The 14,512-nt window shown below is 37.6% G+C and overlaps 1 protein-coding gene across 1 annotated transcript; it reads right to left on the minus strand.

The window, feature by feature from the left end:
• Positions 1-1,938: 1,938 nt before the first annotated feature.
• On the minus strand, positions 1,939-9,170 carry LOC121731859 (the record flags this gene model as incomplete). Its single annotated transcript, XM_042121533.1, has 5 exons — positions 1,939-2,558; positions 4,228-4,442; positions 4,969-5,137; positions 6,506-7,054; positions 9,068-9,170. Coding segments are annotated over 5 exons (1,656 nt in total), but the record flags the coding sequence as incomplete, so codon positions are not given.
• Positions 9,171-14,512: the final 5,342 nt, after the last annotated feature.

Here is a 14,512-nt window from a genome sequence, read left to right on the forward strand (position 1 = left end):
AAAACTAAAAGATGAGATCCATGTCATCTATTAGGTTTTTTACATTTTCAAAGGACTAATAGTAGACATCCTTTATATTGTTAGGGAAAATGGAAAAAAATCATAAATAAACATTAATTAGTGTATACAACATGACCCTTAATCCAATGAAATCATTAGTAATTACAAAAATCAAATGAATGTATTCAAAACTTACGTGCAAAATTTCGCCTTCCTTAACCTATTTGTTAAGAAATTGCCGAGCGCGTGTTGACGTGGTCACATTATTTACGAAAACTGATCCCATTTTAAGATTTAGTTCCCGAAGGCGTCCCAAATATATTTTTTCACATCAACAGATAGCTTGAGAAGCTTATAATAGTGTTGAGAAAAAATTAGAGTAATTCTTATTTTTATGGTACTTTTGTCGTAAGTGTCATCTATTAGTTCCGAGTCTACTATTAGTGCTTTCATTTTATATAAAATAAGTCGGGTTTTCCCTCCTGACGTTATAACTCCAGAACGCACGAACCGATTTCCACGGTTTTGCATTCGTTGTAAAGGTTTCAGGCTCCGAGAGGTCTATAGAAAAAAAATCTGAAAAAACTTCAAGAGAAAAGCAGGAAAACAGAGAAAATCATTTTATGGCAAAACAACGACGTTTGCCGGGACAGCTAGTACTGTATAAATCATCCACAAGTCACAATGGACGAAATGGCCTAGTTTTCTTATGTTTTAGATATTCTGCTACTTACTAAAAACGTAATGCATGTCGCATTCGTTGGCACGTATCTTTGCTTTTCTGACACTGACCTCCATTACTTGTATAATGGAGGTCAGTGTTTTCTGACAACGGCCCAGCGATGCGCTTTTTGAAATGCGTATGGCATTTCAAAAAGCGCATCGCTGGGATTTCAATACCTTACTTCGCCGTAGAAAGTGTATGTTCAATGCAATTTGACTAAGGGCCTGTTTCGCCACTTCCAGATAAAGTGCCGGATAGGTTATGCACAACTTTTTTGACAGAAAGAATATGAATCTGTCAAAAAAGTTTTAGATACAGGATAGCCTATCCAGCACTTGATCAGGAAGTGGTGAAACAGGCCCTTAGTGTCCTCGTTAACTGACTTACATGAAGTAGGAGGTTCTGTGTTTGGTTTTAGATATTTTTATGTAGATATCGAAATTACAAAAACTGTTTTATAGATATTTAAAGCTTTGATTATTTAAATTGTCATACCTGAGTTCCTGTGATTCACAACTGAAAATCCGAGCCATTCTGGAGTAAAATTTAACCACCAGATAATATTCTGAACTGTTGGCTTCTTGATTCTTTTCCGTATGTTTTTAAAATACTTTATCATTTTTATCGGCCTAATGAAATGGAGGTAAAGTTACCATTATTATTTAAATGTTAAAAGTAGATCACCTATTTCAAATTAGTGTCTTGTAAAATATAATACTCACAGTGGATAAACATAAAAGTAGTCAGGAAGAGAAATAATTGTCCAATACTTATTTCTGACTTGATTTCTTTATAATTATTTAATTTAAAATATAGTCATTTATATTAAGCCTCCCAAAAATACATACAGTTATTTATTTCTAGTCCAGCAGGCTGTAGTCAATCACAACAAAAAAAATTAACTCGGTAAGTATTCTATCACAATACTACAAGTACTTATTACTACTTCACAGGATGTTGCTAATTTGAAATTAATTGCCCAATTTTCAATAATTCTTGAATACACATTTGAGTAAATAAAATTCGGAATACAGAATGTTTTACAATGTGTACTTATATAAAATTACTAATATTCTAAAGAAAAAGAATAAAACCATAAGTCATAACTATACACATACAAACATATATTATAACACATTGCTATCCTTGCAAGCATTCATCATAATGTTATTTAATATTTTTAATATACCCTTTCTTACAGTTTTGATTTACATCTAAAACTTAAGAACAGTTATAAGCTTAAACATAAATTCGGCAGCTGTAGCAAAAGTATAGATGTTGACTGGCACCATGTCAGCCGCTGATAATGACACCGGTTTTTGGGCTAATTTCAGAACGATATACACCGTCTTCATGTCAGCCAAATCATAGCTCTCCCAGCCACAATCGTAGACGGCTTGCTCGAAAGCGATCGACGAATCTATCAACTTCTGACACAAATAGCAGTACAGGAAAAACACAAGAATGTTATAACACAGCACTGGTATGAAAGAATTGATTTGGTCTAAAGGCAGGGAGAAATACAGGCAGATACAGTACGCGTTCGTGCCGAAGTTTATACCTATCGGCATGTTGTATAACGATCTCAAACGCCTAATAATATCCATGAGAAGTCCGTGACGTTTAATCAAGCCGGGCAGGCGTTCTTTGATATCTCTTCTGTTTTTAAGATCGGCCATCTCTTTTGCGATCATTCTGTACATGCAGGTTGTATGGGCGATGGTAAATATCAGTAGAGCCTGGTAGTTCATTACCACTACGACTATAGTGAGATCCTGAGATAGCGCGATGGCTCGACAAACATGGCGGGTAATTCCAGCACTGGCGTCGATTCCTGAAAACGATTTTCCAACGAATTGCCTTTATTGATTTCTAACGACGTGCATTCAGTTTATTGACTTGTTTATTGAATTTGAAATTCTAAATTCTATCCAATTTTCACGACTTAGTATGAATTTAGATGAAAACTATGCCATAAAGAGCTAAAAGCCAAGGATTATTGGCAAGCAAAGAGTTTCAGAATCATTTCATTTCGAATATTTTTCTACTAACGTAGGCTCTATAATTCTCGATGTCAAGATGCAGTAGTAAATAATAAATAAATAAATAAATAATCGTTTAATTCAGGCAATAGACCCATAAAATAACATAATTTAAGTTAAAAATAAAAGAAATAGATAAAATAAAATAAAAGTTAAAAAGTGATAAAATTAAAATACATCTAAAATGTTGAAATCTAAAATTATCACTTTTGGTTACTGCCACGATGCACCGAAAGCCAGTAGGCTGGGATCGAGTTTTCCGGGCACCCGGCACACACAGAAAGGATCTCATTGTTTGAAGAACGGATGCGAGACCAAAATGCTGCGAGGCGCGCCCTGATAATTGCGAAATAGTCCGGGATTCCGGCGTCGGCGAACATGCCCGAAGCACTACAGTACTTTGGCAGTCTCATCAGAGTACGGTATGCATTATTGTACTGAACTCTGATACTGCTTCTCGTAGCTTTGGAGCAGTTGAGCCAAAGCTGACACGTATAGAAGCATTGACAGTATGCTCTAAAGAGCGTCAGCTTTGCCCCAACGCTACAGCGCGCAAAACGCCGTGCAAGCATGTTGCACCGTACAGCCAGTGCCCGTCTTTTGCGCACTACCTACATCCTCATTATCTGAGAGATCCTCGGTTAAGATGTGCCAAAGGTACCTGAATTGCTCGACCCTTTCTACCTCTTGTCCGTCTAAGCTAACCGATGGGACCCTCTGCAGGCCCTTTCCAGTCTGAAATACCATCATTTGCGTCTTAGCTACATTGTACTTAAGACCATGTCTTATAGCATAGTCCTCGCAAATGCTTGGCAACCGCCTTAGCCCCTTGATTGAGGGGCTCAGAAGCACCATATCGTCAGCATAACTTAGGTTGTTAACGGGCGTGGCACCTATGTGACAACCTATTTGAGTGCTCCTGAGCTCCTCAATCAGGTCATTAACATACAGGCTAAATAGGTCCGAAGAGGTTAGCCCCCCTTGGCGCACCCCACACTCTAATATTAAGTCATTAGAGGTTGCGTCGCCCCATTTTACAAACTTAGTTTGGTTTTCGTACCAGTATCTCAACAGACTCACAGTTTTTGATGGAACATTTGACTTTAGCAGCTTTCGCCATAGTAAAGTACTTATAGTTTACCAGATCGAAAGCGCGACTAAGGTCTAAAAAGCAAGCATAGACGGATGTGTTACGTTTTTTGTAATATAAAACTTTTGTAAACGTTTTTAGAGGATTCACTAGGCCAGTGTTTCCCAACCTGTGGTCCGCGGACGACTGAGGGTCCGCGAGTATAAATGTATGTCAGATTTTTTGCTATATTTTATTTTATTAAGGGGGTCCGTGAAAAATTTGCTTGACTTCCTAGGGGTGTCCCTGACTGGAAAAGGTTGGGAAACACTGCACTAGGCTATATTGAAGTGACGTAATAATTTAAAGTTTTGTAACATCATTTACTTTACCTGGACACTGGTTGAACGTGGAAAACGCGCTGGTGAAGTTGATACGTTGAGGAAAATACACGAAGGTTGTGTTGAGGAAATTCACGGTGTAAAATACCACTACCACACGCTTCACGTAGGTCAAAAACTTCGTGTGATTCTCCCGAAAAGCCTCACTCTCCTGAGACATGGCGTCCACAGCAAGTAACTTGTCTAGCGTTGATACTAGAAGCTTCCTGGAATAATAATATTAGGTATGATCTTTAAACAGTGCCAGTATTAGTTTAGTTTTTTCTACTAGCGCCCTGGGCGAGAATTCTTCGGCGCCCAGAGTGCTGGTGGTGCCGAAAAAGTTAGCGCCCGTTTTGTTTGCCTTCAGCGCCTCTTTTTATCTGGCGTCCGATTTCCTTTTCGAGAAGATGGTCGGCAAAGCAGATAAGTAAATACTTGTAACTCTATTTTCAAGTTAAACGACTGATGTATAATATTGGCCTTGTTTGGAACTGTGTTCTTTGCCCCTTGCAATGCCATTTGGAGGAGCTTAACAAAACTTAAGTTTATTAAATGGCTATTAAAGTTAGGTTAAAAAGAGATTTATAATATGATACCTTATAAAACAGAGCATTACTTGATAATTTGTTTTCTTAATTTATTTAATCAATAAACAAATAAAAATAATTTTCCCGTTATAGTGGCCTTACATGGTTCATGGTCCTTATATTCACGGCAGACCACTCAGCCAATATCTAGATTACACCTTACCTCTTAGTCAGGAACCAGTAGTCAGTACTGAGTATCATGATAATAACCGATAGTATAGTATTGGCCTTTATTATGTCTCTCACATTATAAGCCCCTCTTATCTCCATCACGACGTTACTCAGGAAAAATATGTAGAACAGAAGAATGAAGTGTGCAGTCCAGAAGATAACTAGAATAAAACAGAAGGTAACTTGGATAAATAACAGAACATATTGGGTGGTAATAGCTATGGAAGAAAGATTTTTTTGGTATGGCGTTGCCTGCTTATATTTAATATTCTACACACATATCCAATATCCATACTATACTTAACGCCTCCATGGTCTAGTGGTTAGAGCGTGGCTCTCGACTCCGGAGGTCGGGGGTTCGAATCCCGCGATGGAAACATGTTATTTCCAAGTTTGGTTAGGAAAATGATTGTCTGACAAGTAAGATGATCATGGCATGTAAAAAGTCGGTCCTGCGCCTGACCTCTCACCGGTCGTGTCGGTCTTCCGCCCCACTGAGTTTAATGAGAGTGAAAGGAAGAGAGAAGTGCTCTTGTGTACTGCGCACACACTTGGGCACTATAAAACTACTCCTGCATAACAGGTCTGGTTTCAATTAAACTGGCCACCGTCACCGAAACCGGTGTGGGGAGTATTTATAGAGCGATTCCATTATCGCGGGTGCAACAGTTTGACACACTTATAGCTTCCTACAGGCAAAATGAAGCATATTTATGAATAAAATATACCTTGAAGGAATACATTTTAACTAGTTTAACAATGATTTATAAATGAAAACCTCATCAAATGTATGAAGGGCCACAAAACAGGTTTGAAGTGCTGTCGCGGGTGCTGGCCGTATGCATAACTATACTACAACTAAACATTGATTTGAAATATACGCTATTTTAATTTAAAAATATAATAATAAAGTTTATTTGCAACTACATTAATTCATACATGGTACAGATTTACATGATAATATATAATTCCAATTAGCAGCCGCAAATTGGCTCATGCTCGGCATGTGCTGGTACACCCAGGGGCATATTCAGCGCCGGTCTTCCGCAAGAGCCATTGGTGACGACATGGATATCACTATAAACCAAGTAGAATAGCTAGCAAACACTTTAGATAAAATACAACATAAATATATATAAGTACATATATTTATGTTGTATTTTATGATATATAGATAAAATCATAAAATACAACATACAACAAGGCGGAAGGTGAGGGGTTTTCTCTTACGGCGCTGCAAAAACTGGATGCAGAGCCTGAGCAGTACGTTAACCGTACTGGGCCTGCGCTAGGCCCTCACCCTACCTCCTCAACAGCCACTGCTATCCCAGCTTTCAGACCCGCCAGAGCTCATCCCAATGTAGGTCTTCGCCCCGTGACCTCTCTGAAACGAGGAGGTACAACTCAGCAGAGACCATCAAAACAAGCTCCTACGCCGGGTTTTCCACCAGGGCAGTGGCTGCTGCCCAGGACCCTCACCGGAAAGATCCGCTGCGCTCTTCGTAGCTGGGCCTCTCACATATTCTTACGAGCGGTGAGGGAATCTGCCCAAATTAGGGCACCGTACAGGGCTATACTCCGACAGACTCCGGAATATAGCCGCTTGCAGGCTTTGCTGGGCCCTCCTATATTAGGCAGAGGCTGGCCCAGCGCTGACGCCGCCCTCTCGACCTTCGGTCCCAACTGTTGGAAATGTGGGCCGAAGGTCCACCTCCTGTCCAGGATGAGTCCAAGACATTTAAGCGTCGGACTCATCCTGACCTCTATCTCTCTAAAAAGGAGTCTTGCTCCGGGTGGGGGACCTCTCCTCCCGGGTCCGCGGAAGAGTTTCGCGGTTTCGGGCTTGCTTAGGCGTACCCGAAACCCAAGCCACTCTATGCGGCTGACAATGAGGGATGCTCCCACCTCAGCCAGCCGCGCAGCCTCCTCGAAGGTCTTCTCTCGGAATAAGACATAGGTGTGGTCGCAGTAACAGACGAGCACCATGCCCGAGAGAAGAGCACACCGCAGGACCCAGTCGAAGCAAGAAACATCCAGACGCGAACCTTGTGGGACACCGTACTCGACCTTCCTCCTCTCTAAGGACCCCAACCCGTCCTCGTAGAAAGCAGAGTGGGCCGGCTTCTATTGTGTTGAAAAAGTGTGCTCCAGAGTTGGCTCCGTTCTTAACACGTCTTTTTCGTTTCTCCTACACTTCTGGCATTGTCCCGGCTTCTTACAAGACAGCTTCCATGTACCCGATCCCCAAAATAGGTGACCGCTCATATCCTTCCAACTACAGACCAATCGTAATAACCTCCGTCTTCTCGCAAATTATGGAATCCATTATCAATAGCCAGCTCTTTCGATACTTGGGCGGCTTGGGATTACTAAGCGACAAACAGTACGGGTTCTGAAAGGGTCGCTCGGCTAGTGATCTCTTGGCGTACCTAACTCATCGTTGGGCTCAGGTGATTGAGTCGAAGGGAGAGATATTGGCTGTTAGTTTGAACATTACAAAGGCCTTTGATCAGGTTTGGCAAAAAGCGTTGCTATAAAAGCTTCCATAATATAGGCAAATGGGTCACAATTTTCTTAGCAGATCAATGACATGTTACAGACCAACGGCATTTATTGCTATGCAAATGATAGTACAGTTGATTCCCTATATACCAGCTCCCCCCTTATTTTTCTAAATGTCATTGAGAGTCGAAACGAACTTGTGTCTGAAATAGAGAATTCACAGGAGTCAGTCTCTAAATAGGATCGACGTTACTTATTCCAATTCAACCCCGCCAAGATACAAGTTTACGCGTTCACCACTAAAAAGTCACCAATAGTCATATATCTCCTCGTTTTCAAGGTACCTCTTAAACTATCTCCCCCAGCATTGAAATACTTGGCGTATCATATCGAACGAAGTCCAGTTCCGGTGTCATCTAGAGGGTGAAGCCAAGCTAGCCTCGAAAAAGCTTGGTGTTTTTAACAGATAGTATTCCAGTCCAGGCTAACGTGTACAACTCTACAAGGCGCAGGTTCTGCCTTATATGGAATACTCTTCTCATCTCTGGACAGGGACGCCAAATACCAACTACTCCCTTTGGATCGTATCCAACGAAGAGCCGCTAGAATTGTTGACTGCCATAGTATTTCAAACAGGCTTGACTCCTTGGAATTACGCCGAGATGTAGCTGCACTCTGATTCCTCTATCGACTGTATCACAGGGAGTGCTCCTGCAACTTTTCGCCATCATTCTTCACGGTGGAAGGCTGCCACTCATTAAGGCGATGAGTGGCAGTCTTCCACCGTGCGTTTTTCACGTAATTTTCTGCTGCACATATGTAAAATTCCCTGTTTATTTTCTTATATTATCAACAAATAACAGTAAATAATCGTATTATTTCTTATAATATGTTATAATGACATTCTTTTAAAACAAACAATTCATTGACTTTAAGATAAAGCATTCCATTTTAACAACGTCTGTCGCCGATTTTGCACTTAAACCAAAAGTTGTAATGCAATTTAATTAAGTAAACAAGATACGGCGAAATGAAATTTGTAGGGGCATGTTATATTTGAGATACGACAGATCCGTCGCTCAAAAAAAATTGCTTTTTTAAGTTGTCTATACATTTCCTCTCAAAGATACAACATTTCTGCTGCATAAAACAGAAAAATATTTTGTCGTAACTTGTTAAAAATCAATGAAATATCAACTTTAGAACAATTTGAACAAACTCATCGTATAGGCCTCAGATTAATATAAATACGTTCCAATTTTTAACGTTCTATGTTGATAAATATAGAAGTTATGAATTTTTAAAAAAGTTTTTTGGCTCTACTGTAAAGTTGGGTTTTTCGAGATACGCCACTTCTGCTTTCACCCGTCGATATATAGATAGATTATAGACGAGTATTATAAATGCAAAAGTGTGTCTGTCTGTCTGTTTGTTACCTCTTGACGCCTAAACCTGAACCGATATTGCTAAAATTTGGTATGAAGATATTTTGAGTTCTGGGAAAGGGCATATAGGATACAGGATACTTTATATCCCATAAAAATGTACGCTTCCCAATTCCTTTTCTTAGATGAATACAATTTACAAACCTGAATTATTCTCCTTCAAAATTGAAAACCCTGCACTTTGAGGGGTTAAATTGATTAACCAAAGAATATTTTCTGCAGAAGTCACAGTAAATCTGTTTTTTATGTTAATTATATAATTATAAAATCTCCTAATAATATTCATTTTACAAGAGGTCTTTAGAATGGTATCTATCCCTGTTCTATAAAGTTAGTGAAATAAAAAATCGAAAGGAGCCGGTACGGTCTAATAAGTTTTAATAGCTCAGTAATATCACAATAGACATAACTACCAGTAGTTCGACTGCAAAGAAACGAACAGGTTTCGATTATCTGTCAAATTCGTCGGGTTTCACTAGCTAGGATTATGAACGGAATGTGCCTCGCGCTGGCTGATATAATTTATTTTTAAATATTTACAATAAAGATTTCAAAATTGGATTCTGACAATTTTAATCGCATGTGCCGAAACACAACCAACAATACGACCAAAAAGGAACACGTCCAGCGAATATGTCATAGTTTTAAATTCGTAGGTAACAAGTTAACAACCCTAGCGACGATTTTCGTCATAATACGTCAAATTTAAAAATTTCAACATCAGTTCTAAGTCGGCATACTCTGTCATTCTGTCTACTCTGGTAGGTAATATAATTAAAAAAACTTTGATATGTAATAAGACAAATTATTTATTTAATTACCTTTAATTAACGATGTCTTGTGAGTTGTGACAATTTGATCAAATTATTAAATATTTTTTGTAGATTATTTATAATAAGTACTTATACATAATATATTATACTTCCTCTACAATAGACCGAGAACATTTCAAACAACCCTTGTATTTACTATGTCATATTATTATCTCCTACTGGTCTACTTTTTCCCTCCTATTGGTCGCAGGGTGTTGTTATACAGCCTAATGCCTTCCTACCCATTTCCTTAAGACTACCCAACACAAAAATCAATTCAAACCAGGTAGTTCTACAAATTCTTCAGCTTTATAATATTACTAGCTGTTGCCCGCGACTTCGTCCGCGTGGATTTCAGTTTATAGCGCGCGATGTCAACAAAATTTGTGTCAAAAGCTTTTATAAAAAAAAACCCTGGTACCCCTTAAATCAAAACAGCTGTGCAGTGTGCACATAATATTTCATTTTTTTTAAATTAAACTTTATATATTATGCCAAATTTTAAAGCTTATTTAGCCCCCTTAACTTTACCCATAAACTATTTATCATTGATAGGTTTAAGGTTACGTCACTGTATAATGTATATTATAATATTAAGTACTGACTTATTAAATAACGTAGAAAAGAAATAACAATCGAAAATAAATCGGGACTCGAAGGTATGATGATACCACCTCTTATAGAAAGATGTTAGTCAAGCGTTAGCGCGATGTAAAAGACGCACGGCGCCATCTAGTATGAATTTTTGGAACTAACTTAATTTGAACAAATTTTCGTATTTTCACCCCCTTACAACCTTTTTTTCCAGTAAAAAGTAGCCTATGTCCTTTCTCAGGCTTTAGACTATCTGTATACAAAATTTCATTACAATCGGTTCGGTAGTTTTGGCGTGAAAGCGAGACAGACAGACAGACAGACAGACAGACAGACAGACAGACAGACAGACAGAGATACTTTCGCATTTATAATATTAAGTATAGATTATTAAATCTGGTAAGTACTAATACCTGCTGATAAGTAGTTTGGCATGGTTTGTACCAGCGCAACGTTACTATTGCATATTTTTAGATTAAAAAGTAGTTATTGTAAGATAATAATAATTGTAGTAGTCAGACATACGATATCGCGGACTTTTACGTTGATATTAATGTCCTCTATAAGACTATAGTACATCACTTTGCGATAAGTAAGTATAGTCTATAATTTATAAAGCATAAGCAAGAAGGAATATTTTGGTAGATTTTTCACACAATTATTAACACTTAATACGGTTCCCTTTTTTCTCTCATTAAATATAGCCTATATTCAGCAGAAATAGTGTGGATTAAAAAATATGCATTAATACTTCCATCGTGCATCGGCATCGTGGGTATCGCAGACACAATAGATCTTCAATTGTTATGCTGGCAGCCGGCTGCCGCTATTGGAGATTTATAGTTAAAGAAATTAATTAATTATAATAGCAATCAAAAATAATAGTCATTCAAAACTTATTTTAAAAAGTTCTAAAAATATTACTTTCGTAGTCATAACTTTTAAAGCTTTTTTGAAATTAGGATTATAATAATGAAGCACGATAGTCTATATCAAATCAATAAAACAGCACCCGGCTGTCGCATAACTATTGAAAATCTATTGTGTCTGCGATTCCCACGATCGAGGTAATATTTACGTGGACTCTCCGGGCGAGTCTGTGGCACTGATAATTAAATCTCTCCCCTACCGCACGCACACCCGCGCATCGCGCCTTGACGCCCAATTCGCAACGTGCAGCAGAAATCGTAATATTTTAATTTCGCCATAACATTAAAACCAAACGTCCAATTTTAATCATTCAAAGACCAAATATTATCTACATTAACTGTACTTAGTGATGAAATAATTTATTTTGATAAGGGTCAATAGCATGATTTAAATAAACGCATTTAAATATAGTCCAAAAAAAATTCTAGATTTTTTAATAAAAAAATGGTTATTGTGCCTCACTCAACATAGATAGGTATAGTGAGTCGCGGACTTTTTTGTAGATATTTAAAAGATGTATAATTACTTAGAACATTTTATGCCTCTATCTTTTATAGTTTAGGCAGCGTACGCAAAATAAGTAACTTTTCTGGTTGATTTTTTAAACCTTGCGTCCGAAAATCCCAAATATCTTACGGAACCTTATATTTTTCCAAAATAAAAATTAGCCTATGTTCAGCAGAAATAATGCAGGATTCCAATGGTAAAAGAATTTTTCAAATCGGTCCAGTAGTTTCGGAGCCTATTCGACTCAAACAAACAAACAAACAAAAAATCAAATCTTTCCTCTTTATAATAGTAGTGTAGATATAAGCACCATCGAGGAAATTGATTCCGAGGCAGTTGACAGACCAACGTCATTTGGTCGGATCATGTCAATTCAATGTTAGTTATTGTGATCTGTCGGCTGGGTTTGACATAACGCGACCAAACTACGTAGGTCCCCCATCTGCCTAGGAATCAACTTCTCTGATAGTACAATTATAGATATATTATGATTTTCGTCATACATTCGTACTCGTACGAAGATGTTTTTTGTAGAGAATTCTATGATCTACACTCTTGTCCTACCTATTTTTATGATAAAATGTACGTACTGTTTAAAAAAAAACGATAAAAATGATTTTTGGACATTTAAATTTGAATAAAATATTTAGCACAAGGAGGATCGCCGGGGACTATACACTCTACACATTTTCAGCTCTATGCAATTTATTCCTAGGTCGAATGTTTAATTTTCCTTTATATAAGTATAATTTTCGAATTTCAATATAATTGAAACGATTTTTTTATAAATATAAATAAAGAGAGCCATCTACACGTTTGTCTTAAAACTATTACAAAGCCTTGAACTATTGCACGATAAGAAGTTGCGTAATTCCACAGTAGATGGCGTTGCAATTTTGACGAAAGCAAAGTTAATTTTATAAGGGATATTATTAAATGCACATCAGAATAATTTTTCAGCACACTACCTTAACTCCGCTAATTAACTGAATGCATACCAGAAAAACTAATGCAGATAAAAAAAAAAACAATTGATTAACTGAACATGTCCTTAAAAAAAACTTAAACATCATACAAAACGAGACGTCCTTTATAAATATAAGAAATAAATATAAGAAATTACTTATTTGTAAAACTAAAATTTAAATTGTTTATCAAAAATACTAACTTGCACTCTAAATTGAACAATCTTACAACGGAATTTCTAAAAACGATATCGAACGGTGCACCACAATAAAATCAATTTCTATTATCAAAACAAATCTACAAATTGGCAAATCGTGCAACTAAAATATTTTTAACCTAACTTTATTTTCTTTTTGTTTCTCTGTTTTACTGAAAAACATGTTAGGGCCTCCTGATCTTTTTTTTTTATGAAATAAGGGGGCAAACGAGCAAACGGGTCACCTGATGGAAAGCAACTACCGTCGCCCATGGACACTCGCAGCATCAGAAGAGCTGCAGGTGCAGGCCGGCCTTTTAAGAGGGAATAGGATAATAGGGGAGGGTAGGGATGGGAAGGGAAGGGAATAGGGGAGGGTAAGGAAGGGAATAGGGTAGGGGATTGGGCCTCCGGTAAACTCACTCACTAGGCGAAACACAGCGCAAGCGCTGTTTCACGCCGGTTTTCTGTGAGAACGTGGTATTTCTCCGGTTGAGCCCGCCCATGCATGCCGAAGCATGGCTCTCCCACGTATAGACTCATCTAACGCCGCACTCACTCCTTTGCGCTCGCTCTTTACTCTTTAGCGACCACAGATATATCTTGATCTATTTCTGTGTTAGCGACAAAGATTTTTGGTAATTACGATGAGATATGGTGAAAGATTTTATCATTTCAAAACTATGGTTTCTTTATAAAAATTAAAAAATAAGAAAAATTATCAAAATTCACTACTGTATTGTAATTGTTGGGATTAATAAATTTATTAATGATTCTTAAATAATTAATAGCAATGTTGGCCCAATATGACTTGATTGGGTTAGGTTAGATGGCTACGGCGGGAGCGTAGCGCAGCGTAGCTCCCGCCTTAGCCACATTATTTTTTGTGAACCACCCAGAAGTACGTCGACTCATAAGGAACCCTTTGTGCGCGAATCCGACTCGCTCTTAGCCGATTGTTTATTATTATTGTTTATAAACTGAGTTACCATTCACTATGCCAAAGTTTAGTCCATGTTAAATTAGCACTTGATGATTTTTATGTGTTCTTAATTATATGAACATAACAATTCAAATTGGGTTTTATTTAGAATAAATGATGTTCCTATACTCCACTCGGGCTAACTTGTCGCTAGCGGTCATTGACTCCCTGTCAAAAACTTGTCATTTTCCATATAAACCGCGATTGACAATGAAGTGTCACATATTGTCAATCGTGGTTTTATATGGAAAATGACAAGTTTTTGACAGGGAGTCAATGACCGCTAGCGACAAGTTGGCCCGAGTGGAGTATAAAAGTAATTTAGGTGATGGTTTTCCTTTAAAAAGTTGTAGTATGTTTGTTGAACTAAGGAATTGTTAGATATACTATTTTAATAATAGTTATTCGTTAAGTAAAACAGTTTCGCAAATTACTTTAAATAGTATGCTGAATTCGCATTATTTAGGGTGCATAATTAGTGTGCAAGTCAGTATTTTCGTGAAACTTTCAAATATTTGGTCGAGAAAAGGGAATATACAGATATTGATTTAAATACATGCCATTTTATAATAACCCTCCTGGCAGTCGGGTAAAAACGTCCG

The sequence above is a fragment of the Aricia agestis genome, chromosome 11 (assembly GCF_905147365.1).
Source record: "Aricia agestis chromosome 11, ilAriAges1.1, whole genome shotgun sequence".
NCBI lineage: Eukaryota > Metazoa > Arthropoda > Insecta > Lepidoptera > Lycaenidae > Aricia > Aricia agestis.